Source organism: Parasteatoda tepidariorum, chromosome 2 (genome assembly GCF_043381705.1).
Source record: "Parasteatoda tepidariorum isolate YZ-2023 chromosome 2, CAS_Ptep_4.0, whole genome shotgun sequence".
In the NCBI taxonomy this organism is placed as follows: domain Eukaryota; kingdom Metazoa; phylum Arthropoda; class Arachnida; order Araneae; family Theridiidae; genus Parasteatoda; species Parasteatoda tepidariorum.
In genome coordinates, this window is record NC_092205.1 from 88,108,264 (window position 1) to 88,129,470 (window position 21,207).

Below are 21,207 nucleotides of genomic sequence, written 5' to 3' on the forward strand. Positions count from 1 at the left end.
GACTTTTTCTGGTTATTAGCTTTCAAACTTTACGTAATTAACACATTATTTCCATTCATAAACATAGTTTAAAAAAACTTTCTTGGCCATTATATTAAAAAAATACAATTTTAAACTTATAAAAATATTTTACTAGTTGGCGAAAATGACACTATAAATACTTTATTTTGAAAAGTTCAGTTTTAACTTTAATTATTAAGAAAAATAAAGGCATAGATCGACACTTTTTTTATCTATATATTCTTTTATAACAATAAGTTAAGTTAAATTTAGAATCCCCGATTTCAAAATATGCCGTTAATAGCAATTAATCATTAGGAAACATCAACCTTAAACGCTAATTAATGAAACAAAATAATAATTTAGGTTCATAGTGACATTAGAAATTTTACAATTGTTTATAGATATATAAATTTAAGATGATATAATTTATAGATATTTAAATTCAAGAGAATATAATTTTAAAAGTATCATAAATATTTAGAATAACTACATTAAAAAAATAAGCTATGAAATTAGGAGAATTTCAACTGTACACTATATATTTTATTTATACTTTTTACTTACGTTTTAATTTCTTTGACTTTATCCATTTTTTAATTTTTTTCGTATGCTTTTCTTTTTGAAGTAACGAGGCGGTTTCTATTTAGATATCGAATTTTTATAAAAGTTCTTAACGATAGAAAAAACGTATTGCTGTTTTATATTAACTGTGTCATTTCGGAATTCATTCTTTACATAGTTGTTCATTTACTTTAGGGAACACGCGGAAAATTATATTTTTTCCTTTTGTTTTTCTATCAGAATTTTTTCAAGTTGCAATCGCTCAAACTGGCATTTCGTTAATAGTTCTAAAATTTTGTAAATTCACGTCAAAAACTGAGGAAAGTCATTATAGAAAGTAACAAATGTCTTAGAATATGTCACAAAAAGAAATGCTCCGATATTAGTTAGAGCTAGTAAGGCCGAACGCTCTGTTCTTGAAGTAAAAGTGCGAACTTTGCGCCAAAGTGACGGCACTAGAGAAAATTGGAAGATTGGCGCGGCGAGAGTTTCTTCAAAGCAGTGAACCAGCCCTTCTATTTATTCTCTTTAGCCCTGAGAATCAGGTGCCCCTTTGGTTTGGCGATAATTTTCTTTCAGTTTTGCTGAAATCCCACTTCTGGCTACCATGATATACTTTGCGGTCTTTGCTTTCAATGACGTTACCTTCATGTTAAAGCAACTTTTCTTTAGCTTTGTGTGATTGATTCTTGGTTTATTTTTATATATATTCGTTTATTTGCAAATCGCCAAAATTGAGTAGGGGCACCCGATTGTAAATTATTACAGAAATTTTAATAAGGAAAATTTATTAATAAATTAAAAATTTGTGTGCTAGTTGATAAAATGATAAATTAAAATTATAATTTAGTGAATATCATTTAAGTGTTAAACGTCTAATCATTTCTTTAATTTTAATGCCAGTTATAAAATCACCGTTAGGTTTTATCCAGAGAAAAAAAAATAACTCATTCATTTTAGATATTAATTTTCACATTAATAAAAGCGTCTTCAGACATCTGAAATTAATAATTAGCTAATTTTGTTGTTGTCTTTGATGTAGCTTCAATAGTGAAAACAAATATGATATATATAAAATCAAAATGACTGTCATGCACTATAAACAAAAGAAGAAACTTTACCCATTTTTCTTTTATTAAAATTGAGGGTAAAATCCTAGAATAGCCCATCTCTTGGCGACTTTTTGAAATCTCGCTAAATTGACGATCATTACTGGGATCACCGTTGCTTTTTAATTATTAAAAAAAGTAATTTAAATTATTAAAAATTTATTAAAATATTTTTAATAGAATAAAAAATGGTCAGACTATATTCGAGGATGCCCCTTGATTCTCGTCAAGTTGTGATCGCGGTTGATCGCCAAGCTGGGCGATTCTGTTTTATTCATGGGAACGTCTATAGTTTTCTTGGAAACCCAATAATGATTCAGATAGGTTTAGATTTTAGGGTTATTTTTGAATGTTCAACGGTACATGTAATTTCAGACATCAGTTAGTTCTACGTTGGATGTCGACTGGTAAGGTTAATTTTGCTTATGATCCTGAAAAGGAATATTGTGTTCATTGCAATTTTATTAAGTTTTGGCCGATGTTTTATTATATCCGTCGTTGAACAGCAGACGCAATTTTGGATTTACGACTACTAATGTTCAACTCCGTAACCTCGTAATTTTTTGAACTAATCCAGAAGACAAGGAAATTCCTGGATCAGTACCCCCAGAGGTATTGATGTGCTATGGGAACATGGAGAACTTTGCGACTCGACAGATTTAACGTGCTTCTGTCACCATTTACTACACGGGGAGTCTTCGAAATGCGGGGATCGAACCCACGAACTCTTGGACATGGGCCCAGGGCTCTACCAGCCAGGCTATCCCGGCCCTCTGATGTTTTATTGAAGTTTCATTATGTTTTTGCCGCCATTCCTGCTTGCACGGTGATCCACGAAAACAGGAATAGCGCCAAGCAGAAAAAAAAAACACTCTCCAATTTCGCCAAGGGGGAACCCTCAAATATATTTTTAATTTTTACCTAAAAAATAACTTACTTTAACATCTTCACCCGGAACCACATAAAAAAATGAAATAATAACGGTAATAATTGAAATAATGGTTAAAAAATGAAATAATGACAATAATTCTAACAGCAAGAGATCAGACGCATAAATGGCGAAAAAATAAACCTTTTTACCTCTTTCCTAAGGAAATCCAAATTTTGCGTAGGTATGCATATCACATATCACCCAAATAACCCATCAGGTTTCAGAATTTTGGCGGTGCTATCGGACGTTCAAAATAATCACCCCAGAATATCTAGTTTACCTAGAAACTTAGTTCAGCGAGATTTCAAAAACTAGCTTGGCGAGTCATGCCACGGCCTGGATCATTCTAGGATCCTTCCAAATTAAGATACAAAACTTTATAAAATAAATCAAAATGTGCAAACTAAATAAAAAATCGATACTAAACATACTATAAAGGAAACGAAACATAAAATTATAAGGCTAATAATGAAATTACTAAGCGGTTCTGGGGTACAAAAACATTTAAATAATAAAATAAGTAAAATACAATACATTACAAAAGTATAATTATTAAATTACTAGAAAAAGTATTCCAAAATAAAATTGTAATAAAAATTTTACTTACACCACCTCTCTAATACGCTTGAATAACTGCATTGTTTTTCTCAGTAAAGAAAATTCAAAGCTTTCAGATCCGCTTCTAAGTTTAAACGTCAATCAATTAGTTAAAAATGTCGTTTTTGGAATAAAAAAGTTTAGTTGTTTTTCGCTGATAAATTTGTGAATTGAATTTAAGCTGATGCGTACCAATTAAAAGAAAATTTCAGTTTTTTATTTATCTATTACTTAAATTTAAAAATACATTTTAACAAAATAATTTTCTCGCCTGATAATTTTCTCGCTCAAATAAATTTTTAAAAAATAAATCTCACGTTTACCAAGGAAATACTTAGTTTTACTGAAATGCATTTTCTTTTTTTTAATCTATTTTAGTGAGAGCAAGAAGTTCGAACAGTTATTGTTTTAAACACTAATATAAATGGNATCCGCTTCTAAGTTTAAACATCAATCAATTAGTTAAAAATGTCGTTTTTGGAATAAAAAAGTTTAGTTGTTTTTCGCTGATAAATTTGTGAATTGAATTTAAGCTGATGCGTACCAATTAAAAGAAAATTTCAGTTTTTTATTTATCTATTATTTAAATTTAAAAATACATTTTAACAAAATAATTTTCTCGTCTGAGCTTCTTGAAATTTTTTTTTAAAAATAAATCTTACGTTTACCAAGGAAATACTTAGTTTTTTTTATCTATTTTAGTGAGAGCAAGAAATTCGAACAGTTATTGTTTTAAACACTAATATAAATGGTTGAATAGTGTTCATTGCAAGGTTTATAATCATGTGTGACCATGACCATGTATGGTCGTATGTAATCCTCATGACCATGTATGGTAATTCTCAGAGCATTGTGTCCTCTGAGCAATCACAGAGATATTAAAAAACGTAGATAAGAATGTTTGCGTTCTCAGCTAGGAATCATTGCAATTTGTGAATTTTTTGATCAGAAATTTTTCGAAATTTTCCTTCTAAATACAAGGAAGCACCAGTCAGCTAAAAACACCCATATATGGCACGAAATCTTTATTGAAAGGTATTTTTTTTTAAAAAACTTGTTTTGTCCATATCGTCTTAAGTTCTGAGAACGTATAGCGCTAATATGAGAGTGGTCAGTTAGCAATATTTTTTTCTTCACTTTTTTGAAATGCGAAAAACATTTGAAACTAGTTAGTAAAAGTTTGATTTTTTTTTCATAACGCCTAAATATGCTAAAAAAGAATTATCGAAAAAAGTTTTTTTTAAAAATTTTGTGTTCGAAAAACGTTAATTTAAAAGCATAGATATTGATTACATAAGAATGGACAATTTTTGAATTTTTTAAAAGTTTTTGGCTGGAAATGTACCTTCCAAACTGATCTTCTAAATACAAGGATGGAAGCGTGATTCCTTAGAAGACGTGATATATAGCTAAAAATATATATAGAAAATTAAAAGAAAAAACTTGTTTAGTCTATATCGTGCTAAGTTTGGAGAAGGTATATCGCTAATATAAGAGTGGGCACTTAGCAAATTTCTTTTTGAATTTTTGCAAAGCAAAATTCATTTGCAACTGATTACTTTATTGAAAATTTGCTCCAATTTGCTTGAAAACCCCTATAAATGTTAAGAAATATTTATGAAAACGTTTAAAAAGACACTAATTTAAGAGCATGAATATTGATTATATAAGAGTGGACAGTCGGCGAATTTTTTTAAAAATAATTTTTTAATTTGAATCACTGAGCAGTAGACCCAATTGTGAGTTTACAACTCCTAATGATCCTATCCGTAACCTTGAAATTTTAAAACCAATCTAGAAGACGAGGGAACTTCTGTATTAAGTATCGTTGGAGTGACCATTAAGAGTGACCAACAAATTTGCCCAACTAATATCCGAATGACAAGTGTCAATCGGGTGGCTATTAGAAGAAAAAAAAATAGCATTCACTAATTTGAATTTATCCCGAGATTTCAAATAGATATGACGCTTATCTAACTATACCTTATCAGATTATCAAACACTATAAATTGTAGAATGACTGAACATGATAAGAACAGCTTTTATTTATTAAACCAATGATATTTTGATGCACTTATATAACTTTTTACAACACCTGTGAAACTTCTTATAAAATAGATAAAATTCTTATCAAATCAATGGGTAGATAACTTTGTATTTAAAGGAAGGATCGAGAAATTGCAACTATTTTGCCTCGTTTATTTGAATTGCATCAACATGCAACGGATTTTTATTTTGGCATTTGTTGCAGTAACTGTAGGAGTGGTAACTGCGCAAAAAATAAGCGGCGGTGGTTGCCCTGATGTTCCTGTCAAACAAAATTTTGATGTCAACAAGGTTTGTTTCATTAGATTTTTGTTGTATTTAATTAAATTTATATGAAAGTGTTGAATGAATTTGTTCGTAGATTTCAAAATTAAGGGAAAGTGTGATGAGTATTTTAAAAATTAATTTGACTTGTTATAAATTAAAATAAAATGAATAATAATTGTAATAAGAAAGAATAAACGAATATTTTGATTCTCTAACACTAAAACACTCCTGAAGTAACATATCAGATAACTATTGATTAACAGGAAAAATAATTATTGTTAAATATCCTTATTACATACGTCGACATTCAACTAGTTATTAAGTGACAACCAAGAAAGACAAAATCTGGTGAATGTCGACTTTCTCTGGTGAGTGTTAACATTGAGAGTCACCAGCTATAGATTGTACATTATAAATTGTACGAAACAGTTTTAAGTGTCTTTCAAATATTATTGTTTTGTTAATTTCGTATTATTTTTTTCTTCATTATTACAATTTTGGTAATTTGTTATTATTTTTCAACAAAACAACACGTTTTGAACTCTTTTCAAATATTTTACATGCAAATCTTTCGCCATTAAATAACTGTCGGCAACGTCATATTTTTTATAATATTTTTGTTAAACTATTATTAGTAATAAATTATTTATTATTAAGTAATATATTCTTCATTAACCATTGTAAATTCTTATTTATCATGAGCAATTATTTATTGTTAATTACAATATCATTTACTATATATGTAAATTAATTATATTAATTTAAAATATAATATGGTACGTACTATTGAAAATTTTTAATAAAACTTTTTTATTATTTTGAACTTTTTTATTATTTTGAACTTTTTTTATTATTTTTGAAATAAATTACTAATATGGAACGTTTCTCATTTTAATAACTTAGATAGTTGGTGTCTTTTTTAATTGTAACTCGGATCCTAAGTAATCGAAATTTCTGTAACTTGTTATTAATTTTAGGTAAAATAACATTTTTGTAATTGCTTTCTCGTTTAAGAGTGATGGAAAACTTTTCAACGTCTTAAAATGTATGCATTAATAACTAAATAAATGGTTAGGGGTTAAATTTCCAAATTCGAGGTTATTTTTAGCTTAAAAATATTTATAAACTGTGCTTGTACTGTTTGCTATTTTTTAAATTTTTTTATTTACTAATTAACTTTACTAATTAATTCTTTAATTTATTTATTTACCATTTAATTTTCAAGTTTATGCTTATTTAACTTTAGCTGGAAACATGAAAAATTGAAGATAACACTCAAAATCGGACTACCCTTACATGTTATTTACGTCATGATATTACTCTCCTTAAATCGATTTATGACTCATAACTTTTTAGAATTTCTAAAACACAGATAAATATTATAAAAAATTAAGCACAAATTTAAAAATAATTCCAAAAATAAACTTTTTTAAAATATATAGTATGTCTATATCTGAAGAACTTTTATGAGACGATATCGTCTCCGCTTATCGTCTTATAAAAGTTAAATGAGATGATAAGCGGAGTTATACACCGGAAGTTATCAAGAATCCATATAGATTTTAGAAACTTGCTATTATTTGCATTAAGTTAACCATCCATATACTATAACACTCTCTAGTTTATGAATTTATCAAAATTTGAATGAAACAAATGGTATTATGTATTGTCTTATTGCGTGGTATATTTTACATATGTTTTTCATTTATTTCAGTATGTTGGAGTATGGTATGAAATTGAGAAATATCCAATGCCATTTGAATCTGGGCTAAAATGTATAACTGCAAACTACACAGCAAAAGATGATTATGTTGTAGTTGTGAACGCTGGAATAAGTGAAAGGTAACAAAAACAAAGTTAATTAGCACTCTATGAAATCTAACGTAACATAATAAACATAATAAATTAATAAAATACGTAAATATATAAAACATACATATGATGCCAGGAAATTATACTGTAAATTTTTAATATTCAAATATAATAATGTTAAAATGCAGCTAAATATTTCTGAACTATTAAAGGATGAGAAGAGGACGATATAGAAACGATATTTCTGTAGTACTAAACGATATAAAAGGGGACGATATAGAAATGATATTTCTGTAGTACCAAACGATATAAAGGAGGACGATATAGAAACGATATTTCTGTAGTACCAAATGATATAAAAGCGGACGATATAGAAATGATATTTCTGTAGTACCAAACGATATTAAAGCGGACGATATAGAAATGATATTTCTGTAGTACCAAACGATATAAAAGCGGACGATATAGAAATGATATTTCTGTAGTACCAAATGATATAAAAGCGATAAGACGATAAAAAGATATAGAAACTTTTTATTTCTGAAGAGGCCTACAATATAAGAGGAAACGATATGGAGACGATATTTCTGTACTATTATGATGGTCGGAGATTGATGTGATAGCTCGTGATGGTTTTATGGCCAAGATAGATGTGATAGTTCGGGATGGTCCTAGAAATTGGAAAACTTGGATTTTTTCATCATTGTACCAACCAATACAACAAATCAGAAAATCGAAATTACTGTAATTTTTGTAACCATTCATGATAATTTGACGAGACTAATAATAATTTCTTTATTTTAAAATAGAACAGGTAAAGTTCAATCTATTGAAGGAAAAGCTACTATTCCTGATAAAAACGTTCCTTCAAAGTTGAAAGTAAAATTTAATTATAGTAAGTATCAAATTTTGAACTCTTAATTAATCTTTCTTGTTTATAGAGTTTAAATAAAATGTTTAAGAACTTAAATAATATTTAGACAATACACATAATTTTAAACAAAACAACTTGAAAAAGATTTTTTATAATCATAATATTTTTAACATCAAAATAATGTGAAAAAATTTTAAAGATTTTTTATTTGACTGTATCATTTTATGTGAAGATTAAAGAGTAGCTTTTGAAGGATTTTGATAAATAATTTTTCTGGATCTCATACCGACTGCAAGCAAAATACATGAATCGAGAAATTTTTTTTTTATAACTACTTCCGACATTTTTTCTCCAAAGTATACATTAATTATTAAAGTAATTACGACTTAATATGGCTTGTATATATATCACTACAATTGCACATAACTCAAATCAAGGTTGGCAAGTTTCTGCCGAGGTGGTTAAAACCACTTGTAGAAACCGGTTAAAACCGGCATAGCAGAAACTGGCAGAAATTCAGAAAATGACATAAAAGTAAGTACTGAGATTGACATACAATGGATAATTCATGGGAAAAACAATTAAATGTTAAACAAAGTGCAATTTATTAACAAAATTATCAACATTCAAAATCAAATATTGCATCGTTTGCACTCTGCAGTAATCTATAACAAAGGATAAGTTTTGATGCAGTTTCTAAACCTAAATAATTTCTCAATTTGCTATGNATTTCAAATCTTAGAACAGAATTTGAAACAAGGTTTAAAGATTTTAATTCTTTGGAAGTCAAATTTTGTTTGTTTCCTTCGATTTTCTCAATAAATATAGACTCAGTACCCAGTTATATGCAAATGGAAGTGATTGAGATTCCGTGCGACTCAGATTTGAAGGCAAAATTCATTGAAGTGAATGTGCCTGAATTTTACAAATATTTACCGGCAAGGTTTGAAAATACTCGAAATTTCGCGTATGTAATTATTTTCATGTTTGGAAGTACTTATCAGTGTGAGTAATTATTTTCTGTTATGAATGGAAATAAATCTCCTGTCCGAAACCGTATTAATAACGCTCACGTTGGGTCAATTTTGAAAGTAGTCTCGGCCAATAAAATTTCTCCCGACATGGGAGAGATAGTATCAGAGAAGAGATGTCAAGTATCAAACAATAATTTTACTTCATATATGTTTATTACACTGTACTATTCAAAATAAAAATATTTGTTTCTATAAACATTAAATTTTTTTTTTTTTGCGGCCCATCTGAAGTTAAGCATTGTTTGTTTGGCCCAAGTTAGCTTTTGAGTTTGTCACCCCTGTTTTAAAGTCTACTACTAATGACGGGTAGATAATTTTAATTTTTATAAAGCAAGTTTCATTATCTATTTCAAAATAATCTTTTTTGGTATACTTGAAGAGGAATGGTGATGTAATAATTTGGATTTAATTTTTACGCACTTTCTTGTTCGTTTGGTTCTAAAAGTCAATAAAATCCCTTACAATACCTACAAATAAAAATCAATAGTTTATCCTCGTTAATTTTTTTAAAACAAATCTTGAATACCAGAGATCATTATGCATTACTAAAACTCCCATTTTAATCTTAATCTCTTAGTACTATAAATATTAAAACCTGATAGATAATTTGTGGTGCAAACCATAATGGTTGAACACTTCTGTTGCAGCACATGTAAAATAGCTTAACCAACACTTCATGCATACATAATAACATATATATTTTTCTGATAGTATTGGGTAAAAATATAAATAAATAAATTAATGGACATTAAATGAACAATATCAAAAAACTGAAGCGTAGAAATGTACTTGATGATATAAAACTTCATTTGCTTCAAAAAATATGAGGATGGTAACAAAAGTTCATTTATTTAACCCGCAAAAAAGCCCGTGGGAATGAATACATTTTGACTTGATTTGCTTCTCTTGACCACTGCTGTTTTTCCAGTTTTTTTTTTCATCTTTATTTATTTTTCATTTCCTATTTCACTCTCAACTACAATGGTTTTTCTTGTTCTGCTTTTCACTTTTACTTTCCATTTTTCTTTCGTTGGCAACTTCCCGATTTCTGTTGCAAACCACTTCATTCACAAGTGGTGAGTCCAGTGAATAGGCGTCTATTTTTGAACGCTCGAAACATGTCTACTTTCGATACTATTTTCATATTTTTTAAGGATGCTAATTTATAAATTTGTATGAATAGCGACCATTTAAGAAGCTTTATATGGACCACTTATAGATAGTTTTATTTTTTATCTCTTACTAAATTTTTTTTATTTAAAAAAAAAAAACATTTTAAGTCAGTTAAAAAGTATCAATTGCTGACAATGTCTCTCTAACTGTAATTAACCCTGCTTTTAAAGGAACAACTAGACCTTTAAGGAAACAACAATTAAAAAATGTTGAAAAATACTATTTTTCCAAAACCTAGTTATAGTCAATACTCTCATTATTTTGAATTTTAACCTTAGAAGAGTCATGAATGATAAAATAAAAACTTATAAAAGTGAACTATTATGTCTCCAGTTTAATTATACTAAGGGATAAGTAAACTGAGGAACAAATAAATTAAAATACGACTTAACTATGTGAGAGCATTTTTACTGTGAAAATTTTCAAAATAAAAAACATAATTAACCTTTCAATAACTATTCTGTATAACTAAAAAACATGCACAATATATATTTGCTGTGCTGCCTGTACTTTCTGGTAGGCAGCAATTTATGAATGACACAAATTGAACTGTAAGACATAATATTTATCGTATAATTAATTTGTTGCTTTAATTAAGTGTAATTTTAAGGCACCTATAATTTAATAAAACAAAGAATAAGTCAACGAAATGTCAATTAAGAATTATCTTTAAGTTCAATAAACTGAATTATTAAATTAGTATTCAACATTTTTTTGAAAAATGACTAAATCTAAATTTAAATTTGTATTGGTTTTGACTCAATATTCGGTGAGTTCGATCCTCGGGCAGGGCAAGGTTGACTCAGCCTTTCATCCCTTCAGTGGGTAGATAAATGAGTACCAAGCATGCTTGGGAACTAAACACTGGGGGTTCCGCGTTGGGCTCACCACCTAACCGGAACACCTGCTCCTGCACCCCAGAGCCCAAGATCAAGAAAACTGAGATGGCACAGTAGGCCTTGGCCCTCTATGGGCTGTCGCGCCACTGAGTTTAGTTTTTGACTCGACATTGCAAAAAAAAAAAAAAAAAAAAAAAAAAAAAAAAANGAAAACAAAAAAAAAAAAAAACAAAGAAAAAACACGACTTTAAAAGTTTTTATTACTCTACATTTTTTAAAATTGAAATCAAAAAATTGTTTAATCTGAATTTGCACTCATTCAATACGCATTTGCACGCATTTTCATTCAAAAATCGACATTGTTTAAATCAATTTTTAAAATTTTTGATTTGTAGAAAACTAATTTTTGATTTTTTTTTTCTTCCTAAGTGCCATTTAAGTCTAACTATTGGGTATTGGATACCGATTATGATGAATATTCAGTTGTCTACTCATGCTTCAGCGTTCTACATCTTTTCAAAACAGGTAGAGTATTTTTTTTTTTTGAAAAAGTTTCCTAACTACTTTTCTTCATAAAAAAAATGACGATTCGTAAAAATAAAACATCAAATTTAAAATCAAATAATTTTTATGTTAAGTATGAAAGCAGGCAAACTTTTGTATAAAAAATAGATTTGAATTTTAATAATTTTATAATATCAATAAAAAAAAACACGTGTGGTGGTTCAGAAATGCATACAAAATATCAAATTTAAAATAAATTGTTTTGCATAAATTATGAAATAAAATAGAAGCTTTATTACTAATTATTTAAATAGTTTTTGGAGCGAAATATCAAATGTAAAAATTATTATTCTTTTGTTAACTAAAAGAAAAATACACGCACATTCAAATATTTTTTTTTACATAAATATCAAATTTAAAATAATTAGATCAAGTGCGAAATATTCGACTCTTCAAAGAAATGTTCTTTAGAGAACATTAAATTTAAATAAATTAAAATACTCTTTTCGAATATTCGAAATATTAATTATTCTTCGGTAAATTTTAAAAAAAGAAACATATTAAATGCTTCGTATTTTCGTTTTACGCAAAACATAAAATTCGAAAATAACTAATCTTGTATTAAATGTAATGAAAGAACCATAAAGTACACAAAAAAGTTTTACATCACACTTGAAATAATTTATTTTATGTTATCTAAAAAAAATAAATAAAAATAATAAAAAAGTAAAGGAGACACACCAAGTACCGAAGGAGGAAATACAGAACATGATTTTCCATTAAATATTTTAAGTTTTGAGCAACAAACTATTTCTGCTTAGTAAATCGTAAAATTGTTTCAAAGAGTGATTCAGTTTTGTTAAAGTATTCGCAAAGATTTAATTAAATTTCGCATAAAAATGAGCTAATTTAGGTAGTTTTTTTACGAAAAATAAGCCTATAGTTATAGGGTCTATGTTCAAAATCATAAAACTGTATTAAAAAAATTACATAATGATTCTTTACAACAAAAAAAAAATACAAATGCAGTTTAAATTTTTAAAAAACGAAGCTAAAATAAATATTTCTTAAGAATGCTTATTATTTGGTAATTTTGCACATTAGAATTTTTAAAATAAGATAATGATATGCAAAAATAATTTAATACAATCAGAAAAATTATTAACTGAATGAATCATTATATTTTAAATAATGTGGTTAAATTATGCTATTCTGTGAATCTTTCAGAATTTGTATGGATTTTATCTCGAGAATCAGCTTTAGAAGAGGCAACGAGGGAGAACATATATAAATTTTTGGATGACAACAAAATCGATCGCAAAGCTTTGACTGCTACAGTACAAAACTGTTAAGTTTCAAGATTGATGAAGAAAGAATTCAATAAAAATATTTAGAAGCAAAGTTTCTCATATTGCATTTCAGTAGAACAAGCATACACACATACATATTAATCTTTACTCCGAATTGGAGAGTAGGGCGTCTATCTTCATCTCAGTCTATTTGTGTCCAGCTACTTTGCAACTCTCCACGTCTTTGAATATTAATTACAATTCATTTATAATCGTCCTTGAGACGCGATGTCTTAGGGGATAGAACGTTTGCCTTCCAATTGGGTGAATCGGGTTCGAATCTCAGCGATGGCTGAGCGATACGAATTCCGCATCCGACTTGTACCGACCACAGTGCTGACGTAAAATATCCTCAGAGGTAGACGGATCATGGGTAAGAGTCCATTTGTAGTCAGGCTAACCGTGGGAGGTTACCGTGGTCTTCCTCTCCATGTAACGCCATCAAAAAGTCCTCCCCAAAGGTAAATTTCTCCCAATACTTGATCCAGGAATTCCCTTATCTTCCGTTTAAAATTACAAGGCTACAGAGTTGAACATTAGTAGTCTTCAACCCAAATTAACGGCGGTTATAAAATAAAATAAAATCCATTTCCATTTACGTTTTTCAATTCCCAGTTCAATTAGTTTCTCTTTTGTTTTTTCTAAAGATCTCTGTGTTACAAATTTTATGAAATAATCATATATGTTAACAAATAGTTATGAAAAAATTCTTTTATAATTAATTACCTACAAATTTTTATGAAATACCCATGTATATTAATAAATATTTGTAAGAAATTCTTTTATAATTATTTATTAACACATAAGGGTTGATAAAATCAAAACATAAATTTTTACAATGCGAAATTTCTTTGAAATTAGTTTCATTATTTCTAGTGGGCATCAATTACATAGAAAACACACATATATGTCTATAAATATTTATAAAAAATTTAAAATAACGAAGTTGTTAATTCCAAAGCATGATTAGTTTTGAGTATTTGTGTATTGTTGTTAACATTAAAATGGACATTTTTCCGAATCTTTTACAGTTTTTCGCAATGAGAAATTCTTTCGAAAATAATTTCACTGCTAGAAACAGAAAATTAAGAAAAATAGTTTTATCAAAAGCATGCTGATATCATAACTTTTTTTATCACTAGCGTAAGGATGGATACTTTCAGAATTTTTTAAAATGCACATAATCTCTTTGAAAGTTATTTTATACTTATATACATGTTAAAAAAATTTAAAAAATGGAAAAAGCATCCATCAAAATTTTAAAACAGAACTTTTTAAGCCAAAAACAGATTCCGCATGTGCATATCGCTAACATAAGGGTACACATTTGCGATTCTTTTTAATAATTTATTGAAAAGCAATATTAATTTTAAACTAGTTTCCTAATTCAAACTGAGTGTCAATTTGTTTGAATATGCCTAGAGATATTAATTACGAGAAGATTTATGAAAGAAATTTCATTTGGACCAAACCACGTTATGTCCATAGAATATACACCGAAGAGCCATTACATTATGACCACCCTGCTAATAACATGTAGGACCACCTTTAGCCCTCAAAACTGCTAGCACCTGCCGTGGCATTGATTCCACAAGGTGCTGATAGGTAGTCTGAGGTATCTGGTACCAAGCGCTCACCAACTGGTCCTGCAATTCCCTCACATTGCGAGGGGGTAGCGTGGCAGCACGAATTTGGTTTTCCAAGTAGGACCACAAATGCTCTATTGGATTAAGGTCAGGTGAATTTGGGGGCCAAGACATGACTTGAAAGTCACTGGAATGTTCCTCGAACCAATCCATGACGATTCGACCCTTATGACATGGTGCATTATCCTGTTGGTAAACACCATCCCCCGCAGGAAAAACTGTTGCCATGAATGGGTGAACCTGGTCTGCAACTATGTTCAAGTAGCTTACAGACGCCAGGGATTGTTCTATGAGGATTATGGGTCCTAATGTGCCCCATGAAAACATTGTTCCTGGGCGAGAAACCATGAAAACCTGGGTGAGCCCATTATTATAGATGGAGGATGGTCATAATGTAATGGCTCTTCGGTGTATATTGCTAACGCAAAGGTAGACCTTTTGCGAATTTTTTATTATTTTTTTTAAAGCGAAATTCATTTGTAACTGGGTTTATAATTAAAAGTGAGAGTTATCTTGTTAGAAAACACCCACATACCATATTAACGGTAAGTTAATACTTAAAAGAAGGAAAACCGAAAATGATATCGAAATCAAACTAATCTCTATAGAGAAAAGCGGAAGTTTGAACATTAAAACTCGTTGGATTTCCGGAGTAAAAAGATAAAAATTGAAAAGTAGTTTTCAGAAACACAATCAGTGTTTCAGCTCACAGTTCAATTGGTTTTAACGTTTTCATTATTCCATCTTCCCGACTAGTGATACTTTATATTTATTATATTTTTTTTGACATTATTTTAGATAAGGATTCTAAAAATATATGTTGTGGTTGGCAATTACGGAACACCCTGTTTATAATATTAGTATGTTAGTATAATTCGACATATTTCCGGGAGTGATAGTACGAAAAATGGCACATTCTGCAATGGAACATTCCGTCTAAATACTCTAAGTGGACAAAAACCTTCCAAGCTTTCAACCTTAGCTAAAAAGCAAAAATTGCTTCAGTTTTGATCGTTATTCTTATATTGAAAATTTTTAAGGATATTGAATTGCATGTTGAAAAGAAATTAGACTAAAAATGATAGGCAATAATGCCTTCGATTATAATAATTAATCTTTAACACTTACTAAAATTGAAAAATGGGATTAGTTTTATACTGATAACAAGTAACTGATGATAAGTAATGATTATTTGCTCTAAATAATTTTTAACTCTGATACCTATGATAAATAAGTTCAGATTCTGCTGTTCTCAACTCAATGTTTCATTTATGCATTCATACCCTTCTTATCCATTATGATAAAAGAAAATGCCATTAATGTATTCTCTGCTTACAATCATAATGTTGCCCAGGGAACGCCATTCGAGGAGGCCAGGTTATTTAATTTTGACTGCTTAAACACTAAGCGCAATTCATAATAACAAAAACAATATGCTACGCCTATGGAGTGATGTAAATATTTAAAAACTGTGTTTTTAAATTACAGAAACTGAAAAAAAATTTAATTAATCGAATATGGCTTAGAAACTTATTTACTAATATAATTATTATATATTTATATTTTTATAAAAGCGAATAATAGCTTAAAAATGGAGAAATAGTTGCTTATATAGTGAGCTTATAAATGACCCCATATCTCCCCTTAATATAGTGCGAAAGCTTGTTATAAGTCGCAAAGCCAGGTTTAGTGTGACCGTTAGTGTTAAGTGATAGGTAGGAAACAAGTGCTAGATCCGAGGGTCTAGCGGTCAAACTCCGTTAATGTGGTCAATATTTTAAAATTATACTTCAAAATTAAATGTTTTTTCAATTATTATTATTTTCTTTAGTATGGTATAATATAATACCTGACCGAGTTAGAGAAAATAATAGGTTAATATTAAAGTATGATATTGAGCCATAAATATATACAATATATCAGCAATATTTCTCCTTTTTAAACACTGTTATACGTACTTAGAAAGTGAAAAGAAAGGAAAAGTTTGAGTAAAGGAATATTTTTATTTCGTTTCAATATTGTAAACTAATTAAAAAAATTAATTTTATCTAAATTTAACTTTTAAATACAGAACGTGTCCGAGGTTTGAACCCTGAACCCTCGGAACTGATGCTCACTGGCCTGTTTATTAATTCAAAACTATAGGGGAAATCGTAAACATATTCCCCAAATTCACCAACAGTTTTGTGGTTTGGCCTAAATTATAAGTACCTTCAACTATAGGTGGATTTGGGGTTTTATAAGGATAGTTGAAAATAAAAGCAGAATTAAGGTATTTCTGTAAAGAAAGAGACACAAAAAAAGTTTGACATTGCAATTTGCTCTCCTTGTGCCCAAACGAAATACTCTATAACTTTACATTTAAGTATATTGAAATAATAAATGGGCAAATTTTGAAAACTATAGTTTTATGTAAATGCGAATTTCTGGCCGTTATAATATAAGCAGAACAAACAAGAAATCTTTAGAAATTTTTCATAAGTGTCCCGGAGCTATTTTTATGAAGTGGAATATTTAAAGCGATGATTTAAAATATTTTATTAAAATTATCAATCTCTAAAATTGGTTTTAATTCCTTAATAAAAAGAAAAATAATTCGCGACTAATTATCCCTTTTATTTACATTCGCTTCTGTAGTCCGCAATTGTTTTCGAACTCACAGTTGTGGATTTAGCAGTTTGGTCATCTGACTGTTTAAGGGGATTTGGACATCTGGAGTGGATTTACATTGAGGGGGGGGGGTCTGGAAAGGGATCTGGAGTGGGTTTACATTGGATGCACCCTATTAAGTTCCATTTCGTAGCCTTTAGTTTGGTTTGTCTGTATGTATGCGGCTTTTTTTAGTAGTTTAGTATGTTATTGCATCGATATATGACCAAGTTTCGAAATAATAGGTTTAAAGGACAGTTTCTCTTCTCAAAATTGATTTAAAAGTTGTAGTACAAGATATTTCTTGCTATGCCTTATTAATATCATAATTATTTTGTTTGGATCCAAATTTAGGTTCATTGTCTTTTTAAAATTAAATTGGTTATTGGTCGAAAGAAGTAAGTCATGGTATGAGAAGAAATATGTACAATCACTTTTTAATAGTAAGGGATTGTAAATTAAATGTATGTCTTACTCTATTTGTAAATAGAATACACTTTGGACTTGCAAATACTGTAATTTATTTGATAATCAATTTACCGATGTTAAAGAATTACAGCACTTTAAATATTTGCATATTAAATTGTCTTGAATAACAGTTTTCAGACATTGAAAAGGAACAGTTATATAATTTTTTTAGATGTTACAGCAAAGTCTTCCTTTACTTTCAGCCAAGTCGTGATTTACTTTAGGACACGTCTTGGTTTACTTTCAGATCAGTCGTGATCTACTTCCTCCTAAACAATCTCCTGAAGATTCGAGAGAAGAAATTGAAGCATCCTTTCTCATTTTCTTCAGATTGTTCAGTGATGGTAAGCTCGATATCGCTTCGTTGCCAAAAATCTATTTCGTCCCTTAAGGGACCATCACGACTTCTCAATCTAAAATTTAAAAGAAACACTCACATTATTAGAAAGTTTAATACAGTTTTTTTGTTTTGTTACAACAGCTTCATTTTGAATTATAAGCTTTTTGTAAAGAGTAAAAGGTATTTAGGTTCAGATAAATTTTCTAAAGCAGAAATTTCAGAAAACTCGTTTTTTACTTTACAATGATCAAAATCGTTACATGATTTGAGACAACGAGAAACAATTTCGTGATGGATGTATTAGGGAGATTTTATTTTTCAGATTTATTGACAATATCTTTTGTGCAAATATTTCCTGATTTAGAACTTTTACACCAATCAATTTATCCTAATTGCTTGAAAGTAGTTAAAAATATTAAAAAAAATATATAAAAATATTCAATTCCTTGTAAAAATGATTTATACACATTTTCCGAACAAATTTGCCTGATCACAAAATATGAAATTAAAGCGTAAATAAATGGTAATCGGATATATTTTTAAGTTCTTACTGAAATATAAAACCACATTTAATTTCTCGCTTACCTTGGAATGGATCGAATATTAGACTTGCGTATGGTATTAATATATTATACTGGATAGTTCAAAATTGTGAAGAAATAAAAGGTCGAAGTTCGAATAAAACATTTAAATTCGACGATTTTTCAGAAAAATTATTAACATTTGTTAAAAAATATTTATTGAATATTGGCGAAGGTTAATTTTTAGTTATAAAATTTCTTAACCACAGATTTACCCGAAATGGATTTGNATATGTTCTAAGACAATGTCGATATTTAAAATGTTAAAATGTTTCGAAAAAGTTAAAATACCTATCGTCCTCAATGCCGTACTCGATTGAGTCTTTATCGTGCACCAAATCCATCTTATAGAGTTTTGCTATCTTAACATCGCTGAATAGGAACAATTCCTCACTAAAAGTTAAAAAAAAGAAAAGGGAAAAAATATATAACTTAAAATTCAATAAAGTTATTTTGCTCAATTAATTTTTCGTTAAAGGTGAGATATATTTGTAAAAGAGAGAATTTATTAACTTAGCAACAACCACAGATGCTTTAAAAATGCTACGATGTGTAATTATTTATTTTAAATATTGTGTTAATTATTTATTAAATAAGAAAATGTCTATTATGGATTTTTGTAGGGGTGGTAATTACAGTAGTATTTATAAGTAAATTCCAAAATCGTGGCCTAGCATTTAAAAAGATTTTTCAGTTAAAAAAATGTGTTTACTATTCAGTTGTTTACCTCATTCGTCTTTTATTTAAACTTATGAGACAGAGATTTCTTTTTTTACTCAATTTATATAGTTTTTTTTTTCGTGTATCCGTTAATAGACTTTGGAAAAATTACTCATGGTTATAAAGAAAATACCTTAAAAAGTATAAAATAATGAAATTAAATCTGCAAGAAATATGTTCAGTTGTATTTTATTTTATTATTTTAGTTTTTCAAAATAAATGCTTTTTCTTGTATAAAATTGTTTAGATCGTTTATACTTTATACTAATGAATAAAAATGCACTTATTTACGAATTATTAAATCCTTTTTAGAAAATTAGTTTATTCAAGTAACATTGCCCTTCCTTCAACATTTGCATTTTTGATTATTTTATTTTATTAAGTAAGCTCTTGCAAAGTTAGCACTAGAAAGACGGAAAATTAGTATATACCTATATTGCCTAAAAGCAGTCAAAATGACAGGATTGTGAATGCGTAAATAAATTTGTTTAAAACTAATTTGTAACATTTTTTATATTATTTACAGTTATTTAACAAGTTATTAGTAAATATTAACAATAAAAAAAATTATATGTTGTATAAAAAGTCACAAAATTCTAAGAAATTGTGTCATTATAGACATCATTGTTTTTCTAATTGAAATTAAAAGCAGTTAAAATGACTTCCTTAGGCAATCTAGTGTAAATGCACTTTGAAAAAAAAAATTTTTCCGTCAGTGCAAAGATTTTAATCTTTTAAATAATTGCTAGCATTAATTCTGTTCATACTCAATAAATTCATTTTAAATCATATGTACCTTTGATTCATAGGGATTAATAAAACTTAAAGACCGATGTGTAGTCACTTACAATTTTATGCTAATATTTTATTTTAAGATAGTTACGAAAGTGTCACCTGAAAAAGGATGAAAAATAACTCTAACACTGAAGATCATTTTAACTAAAATATTAAATTTTCATTAAGAAACATTCCAATAACATACCTATTCAGCTCCTCAATTCCATCACCCTTATCATCATAATTATCCTCATCCTCAACCTCATAACCAACATCATCCCCAACATCAACCTCATCATCATCAGATGATGGCACCTCAGCTCTTAACTCCATCATGCATTCCTCATCACTGAAATTATAAAAGGAATATATTTTTTCAAATCTGTCTGAAGGTAATAGATTTTCATTAAAAAATGCGTGATTTCTAATGATTTGTTTGATCTTTGAAGGCGACTTCCAGAGTTTCTTTAGGTTTAGCGTGTGGAAAATAAAACAGTGTATCTTAAGAAATTTTGATTTTAATGTGTTTTGGATTGTTATTTTATTATTGGGTGAGCATTATTGAAAAAGACTGATCATTATTTTATGTTTATATCATATCTTAGTCCTTAGTCGATTTTCACCAGCAGTAGTGTTTTGTGATCAAAATAAGTAAACAGTAACACCGCTGTTTTAACCCTTTGTGGTCGTATGTCTGCATTTTTTAACCGTTCCAGTCGTGTGTCTGCTCTCAGCCACCACACCAAGATCTCAGCCACAGCGTAATGCAAACTACATATATTGTGGAACTTTGAAGATGTAAAGAGTAAAGATTGTTCTGTGCATGTTAAAGCAAAGTTAAAGGCGGAAGACGCCAAACTAATCATTTTTGCGACGCGTGTTCTCGAAAACATGTGCTTCATATTGGAGACTGCTTTGAAAGATACC

General features: G+C 28.7%; 2 protein-coding genes across 2 annotated transcripts in view; one reads left to right on the top strand and one right to left on the bottom strand.

The window, feature by feature from the left end:
* The first annotated feature begins 5,238 nt into the window (after window positions 1-5,238).
* LOC107438156 (apolipoprotein D) lies at window positions 5,239-13,151 on the top strand. The gene is made up of 5 exons (XM_043044989.2): window positions 5,239-5,538; window positions 7,229-7,356; window positions 8,136-8,221; window positions 11,676-11,771; window positions 12,978-13,151. Exons 1-5 carry the CDS (start codon window positions 5,419-5,421, stop codon window positions 13,100-13,102), a joined length of 555 nt encoding a protein of 184 aa, XP_042900923.1. The 5' UTR covers window positions 5,239-5,418; the 3' UTR covers window positions 13,103-13,151.
* A 4,970-nt stretch (window positions 13,152-18,121) lies between these two features.
* The window catches only part of LOC107441726 (uncharacterized), a 7,032-nt gene continuing 3,946 nt past the window's right edge, over window positions 18,122-21,207 (bottom strand). Inside the window, exons 4-6 of the mRNA XM_071177017.1 lie at window positions 20,486-20,629; window positions 19,075-19,176; window positions 18,122-18,275 (exon numbers count right to left, since the gene is read on the bottom strand). Of these exons, the coding sequence (XP_071033118.1) occupies window positions 18,122-18,275; window positions 19,075-19,176; window positions 20,486-20,629 (400 nt within the window). The remainder of the gene's footprint in view (window positions 18,276-19,074; window positions 19,177-20,485; window positions 20,630-21,207) is intronic.